The sequence below is a fragment of the Haematobia irritans genome, chromosome 2 (genome assembly GCF_050003625.1).
Source record: "Haematobia irritans isolate KBUSLIRL chromosome 2, ASM5000362v1, whole genome shotgun sequence".
NCBI lineage: Eukaryota > Metazoa > Arthropoda > Insecta > Diptera > Muscidae > Haematobia > Haematobia irritans.
Genome location: NC_134398.1, coordinates 144,752,640 through 144,758,421, shown reverse-complemented (window position 1 = coordinate 144,758,421; position 5,782 = coordinate 144,752,640). Strand labels below are relative to the sequence as shown.

The 5,782-nt window shown below is 33.6% G+C and overlaps 1 protein-coding gene across 1 annotated transcript; it reads right to left on the bottom strand.

Moving 5' to 3' along the window:
* Nucleotides 1-1,061: 1,061 nt before the first annotated feature.
* LOC142226444 (polyprenal reductase-like) lies at nucleotides 1,062-2,993 on the bottom strand. Its single transcript, XM_075296464.1, has 3 exons — nucleotides 2,287-2,993; nucleotides 1,614-1,918; nucleotides 1,062-1,199 (listed from the first exon to the last, which is right to left on the bottom strand). The coding sequence occupies exons 1-3, from the start codon at nucleotides 2,864-2,866 to the stop codon at nucleotides 1,107-1,109; spliced, it is 978 nt and encodes a 325-aa protein (XP_075152579.1). The 5' UTR covers nucleotides 2,867-2,993; the 3' UTR covers nucleotides 1,062-1,106.
* Between the last annotated feature and the right edge of the window lie 2,789 nt (nucleotides 2,994-5,782).

The window sequence follows — 5,782 nt, the reverse complement described above, 5'->3', positions numbered from 1 at the left end:
CCAATTTCATGCTATTTGTTGGTCGCTGTCGGAAAATTGTATGTGAGTACCCGTTTCAAATTGGAAATTATGTTATTAGTCAAGTATGCAAAGCGAAAAACCTTGGTATAATTGTCAATGAAACACTAACCTGGAATGACCATATAATATCGTTATCTGGTAAAATATTCGGAATGTTGAGAACATTGTATAAAACCTACCTATACACGCCCCAGAATATTAGGTCCCTTCTAGCAAAATCGTATCCGGTACCCGTTATCTTATATGGTTGCGAATTATTCAGTAAATGCGACTCAAAAAGTAGAATTCGACTAGAAATGGCACGCAATGCAATTGTAAGATACGTTTATGGGTTAAAAAGATATGAACATATATCTCCGTTTACAAAACAACTGCACGGCGTTGCATTTTACGACGTTCTCTTAATGCTACACAAAATACTATATAATAAAGTTCCTGTAAATCGCTTCAACTGTTGGTAGATCCAACAGAAGAATCATAATGGTACCTGATCGTCATCGCCTACTGATATCTGAATGGCAATTTTTCCACAATGCAATTCGTCTATGGAACTCACTGCCCCCTCAAATTCAATTCATTGGCTACTCAAATGCTTTTAAGAGGGCCTTATACAAACATTTTTAAGTATTTATTTTCTATTTCTCTATTTCGTAATAATGATTACTATTCTTGTTATTTTGAACTTAATTTCTGTTTCGTTTTTGTTGATTCAAATAAATAATTCAATAAAATACAAATACAAGGAGGTCCTTTGTCATTGAGCTTGAGAGAGAAGTTCACCACTGTGGTATCACAATGGACTGAATAGTCTAAGTAAGCCTGAAATATCGGGCTGCCACTATACCTAACCTAACCTACCCTAAGGTTATTGATAAAACGACTCGAATGGAATCACTTCTTTCATAAACTATTAATACTCCCAGAAAAGTATTTCGCACTTAATTAATTATTAAAATATGAGAGCTCATTCATTCATTTATTATATTCTTTCGCGGACTTTCACATAACCTGAAAATTAAAAAAAAAAACACTCAGCTACATGGATTTTAGTTATTTTTTTTATTGCCTTCCAGTCCCAAGTTTTTCTATAGAATAAAAGGTATAATTGCTTTGCGTTGTTTGGGATAGTTCTTAAACGTTTCCTTATACCAAGATTGTGTGCATATAGCATTATAAACCTAAAAATATAAGAAAAATTAGTTGATAACAACGAAACTTTACAGTTTTTGAATTAATTCTGGAATTGGATTGATTTATAGCCATTTAATCGTTGCACTCTCAAAGAAATTTATCCGCGCACAAAGGTGATCAAAACAGCAAAGAGAGAATTTTGCTAAAATACAAACATAGCGGCCTATTACATTCTTTGGGAGCATTGTAAAGTAATAAAATCAGTATGTAAAGAATGTGTATTAATACACAATCTAATTTTTTAAGAATATTTGAGTATGAGGAGTATCAAAACAACATATTTTTTGCTTTAGAATTATTTGGGTAACATTTTAAATTATACGATTTTTATAGCAATTGTTATTTAAAGAGTTTTTTCCTATGAAAAAATATAACATAAGAAATAATAATATATAAATTACCTGATTACTAATGACCCAAATAACAACGAGCCACCAAGTAAAACTTTCAAATAGGAATCCAATTAGGAGAGCAATATACAGACCAATTTCGAACAGCATGTGAGGTGAAGATACCAATTCGAAGAAACCACCCTTTGGTAGTAAATGTTTGTCCGTTGCAACTCGTCCTGTTTTTGCATCCTTTCGCAAGTTTACCAATATTATATTTGACTGATATTGATACCACCAACTGAATAGGAACAATCCAATAGAAAAATACTGTGTCAATGATATTTTTGATAAATTGATTTCGGATGGTAGGGAACCTGAAACGGAACAAAAACATTAATTTAGACCACATTGCAAATTTCTTTTGGGTCGTTTTATCAAGCTTCAATTAGCATATACTACTGTCGTAATTGTTTTATCTTTAGAATGCATATTGGCTGGTGTTTAATATTCAAAAAAGAGGATTCCATTTAACGGCGAATTTGTATTCGGTATTAACATTTACGAATGTATGCGTGTGAAACTCGAATAGAAAGTAAATTAAAGTAAAGATCATATTAAATTTTGACACAATCTAACATTTCATATAACACCTCCCACATTTATCAAATTCCACTAAGGTGGGTGTAGGAAACTCTGCTACGCCTTATAGGAGTTTGACAAAACGGCCCTTAATTTACTTTACCTTTGACGAATCCTTCGGCATTTGCCAATACAGCAAGTATTGCACCAAAGTAATGCAAATAACCAACAATGTAGTGACCAATATTTATTTTATTTTTCTTGGAAAAAATTTGTACAAAATTGGTCTCATAGAAGCGCCTTGAACATTGCAAACACATGAGTGTCATGGCCACTAAACATGTTGTGGAATCTATTATGACTGGACGTTTTTCACCTCCTGCAACGTAGTCCAGGAATTGTTCAGCATATCTTGGTAAATCCTTTTTAAAAAGTGTAACTCGCACCACTAACCACATTGACCAACAAGATAATGCCAATGCAAAGATATAAAAATGGGAAAACCAAGACTTGGGCACTTCAAGCTTCGAGATGAGTGCACTTTTCTTTTTAGCATTGTACGCGTGTTTGCCATAACGAAAGAACTGTTTCACACTTGGAGGCAAGTGGGTCTCCATAAAACTCATCAATGCTCCAAAGAACACCATAAGAAAACTTAAACCGATAAATATTAGATTTAATAGATTCCAATTCCATTTTTCAAAAATATCTAGAAATAAATTTCTACTTTGTTGATCTTGCATTGTTTTCTACTACTGGCCGCAATAATAATGGGGATATAGTTTGTATTTAAATTCTAAATCCAACTTTCATTAGCTATCTGATTGTTGCCAAAAAATAATTGGAGTTCAAAGTGTAGAACTGTAGATAATGTTTTGCTTGATAATTGATTGTGGCAAATGGTATTTGTCATTGGCGTAGCTAAAAATCTTCTCATTCGTCCACATTGTTTCAATCAAAATGTTTAAGTAAAATACGTTGGAGTGATTAGTAAAAGTATACGTTGTTAATTTTTAAACATAATGTGTAAGTAACTTAAAAAGAACAAAATCGAAAATTATACTTGTGAGCATAGATTAGATTAGATTAGTTAAGCTACCCTGGCACAGCTACAGATATGTAGTTAGCATTGGTATAGGCAACCATTTCCCCTAAAAGTCCGGTACTGAATTTGCATTATTGTATTGTTGTTTTAGGTCATTCATTTAGTACAACCTTTTCGTTGAGCACACGCATATCAAACCTGTCGTTCTTAATAAGATTTTTTAACCGACCTTTCATTAATGCTGCTTTTGCTGAAAGTAATTTCATAGATTTGTATGCATTCCTAGTAGTAACATTATGACGAAGCTTCTTGAAAATTGAGATTTCCAAATACGTTTACAGTGAAATCTCTCAAGTGGAAACACACTTGGGAGATATCCACTTACGAGTGATTAATTTTAATTTTATCTATTGGTAGGTGTCCGGTTTTAATAGTGTCCAAGTTTGAGTAGTTTCACTGTATATGTTAGAATGATTGTAAATCTGTATTATGTTGCCTATGTGTTCTCTAAGCCCAACGGCAACGGTAAATCTTCATTTAAATCAAATTAATGAAGTCTATCGATGCTTGCCGAACATAAATGTATCTAATTTTTCTTAGAAAATTGCTCAATCTCCGACAAAATTTTCAATTAAAACTCTCTTGAACCAATTCGAACCGATGGGACCAAACCGGCAACAGTGCAGAGCATCCACTTTTAGTGATGGAAAATAAAATGTGAAATTTTAGAATTAAGGAAATCAGAAAACTTATTTCTTTTTAAAGGAAATTCAATCAGAATTATAAATGATGACATTAAGCCAGCACATCGAGGATTTTATTAAATACAGACAAGTATATACGGCCGAATCATAAATACCCTCCACCATGGATTGCGTAGAAACTTTTACTACAGACTGTCGATTTTGAATAATCGAATTACCTGGGTTGTGGTAATACTTGCCGATATCAAAGTATCTTAAAACATTTTAACAAGGGGCTCCGGAGGTTAAATCTGGGGATCGGTTTAAATGGGGGGCTATACATAATTATGGACCGATATGGACCAATATTTGCATGGTTGTTGGAGACCATATACTAACACCATGTAGCAAATTTTGACAGGATCGGATGCAATTTGCTCCTTCAAGAGGCTCCGGAGGTCAAAGCTGAGGATCGGTTTATATGGGGGCTATACGTAAACGTGGTCCGATTTGGCCCATTTGCAATACCATTCGATCTACATCAATAACAACTACTTGTGCCAAGTTTCAAGTCGATAATTCAATGAAATATGTATAAACAATTCGTATTTGTTTAATTAGGAATGTATATTTTGTCAACAAAATCTATGATATTATCCCTGCCAGCATTTCAAAGTTCCATTTCATCCTCATCGCTACCACACTGCAACAATCGCCAACTGTGATAGTATTTTGCCATCACTATTCGCATGAAAGTATTTTGCCATCACTATTGTTACAAGAGCCATTTTATATTTTGTGAAACACCAAACACAACTAGCTTCTTATAATTTATTTAAATAAAAATGATAATGAAGTGCTGAAAACATAGTTATTTCGCTTAAAATTGTGAAAGGTATATTGGTGAACAATTTTTGACTTTCCAAATGGAACAAAGTGATATTTTATATTTTTCCAGACACGCTGCCTCCATTGGGAATAAAAACACTGGCTGGCGCTACAACATGTAACTTGCAACTTGTAACTCAACATCAATATTTTATTAATGCATAAAAATATGTTAAATGTGATGTGATAGTAGTATAAATATTATATTTATGAGAATTTATAAATGTTTAATAAAATTAATAAACATCTAAACAATCGTGTTTTACTTGACCACAATGATTCTTTTACAACTATCTTAAAATGCACTTTGAAGGGGCTCTTATTGGTGTCCTTCTAAATGTATCCAGAAGGGCACCTAATAATTGCACTCATGCGATATTTTTTTGTAGTAACTTGGCGTGGGACAACTTCTCAATAGTGACGGCGCTTTTCCGAGGTGTTTTGGATATCGTATACGACTGTTTTCGACGTAGTGGGGATTCTCAGAAGCGCCCCCAAATTCAAAAAATGTTGGCACGGTACTTACGTTATTATTATTCGATTTAAGGCCATTTTCTTGTAGCTTCGTTAGGCTTTAACTGCCAGTTAACAGAAAGTAAATTCTAAAGATCTTCTCTTCGGTTAACTTTAACTGAAAAATTTTCAGCAGTTAAATTTCTAACTGGCATGTGGAATATATAGTAGAGGTGTGCGCGTGAGTGAAATTTCACTCACACTCACGCACATTCACGAAGTCAAATATTTATTCACGCACGCTCACGCACGAAGTACTTTTACAGACTCACGCTCACGCACGATTCACGACAATTCACGTGACTCACGACAAATTCACGAGACTCATGACATTTTCCCATCGGGAATGAGCAGGGGTAATAAAATTCATAAATAAAATATAGTTCGACAACTAAATCAATTTCAGTTAACATACGAGTAAGAATTAAATCTTGATTTTTTTCGTGAGCGTGAATTTGCAGAAATTTTATTCACGCACATTCACGAACCGATTTTATTACTCACGCACGACATATTTGTTTTAGTCCCAT

Excerpts from the sequence above, each read along its gene's own strand:
- LOC142226444 (XM_075296464.1), bottom strand. The coding sequence starts at position 2,866 with ATGCAAGATCAACAAAGTAGAAATTTATTTCTAGATATTTTTGAAAAA. Across the intron at positions 1,919-2,286 it reads TGCCGAAGGATTCGTCAAAG|GTTCCCTACCATCCGAAATC; the intron begins GTAAAGTAAATT and ends GTTCCGTTTCAG. Across the intron at positions 1,200-1,613 it reads TTTGGGTCATTAGTAATCAG|GTTTATAATGCTATATGCAC; the intron begins GTAATTTATATA and ends TTATATTTTTAG.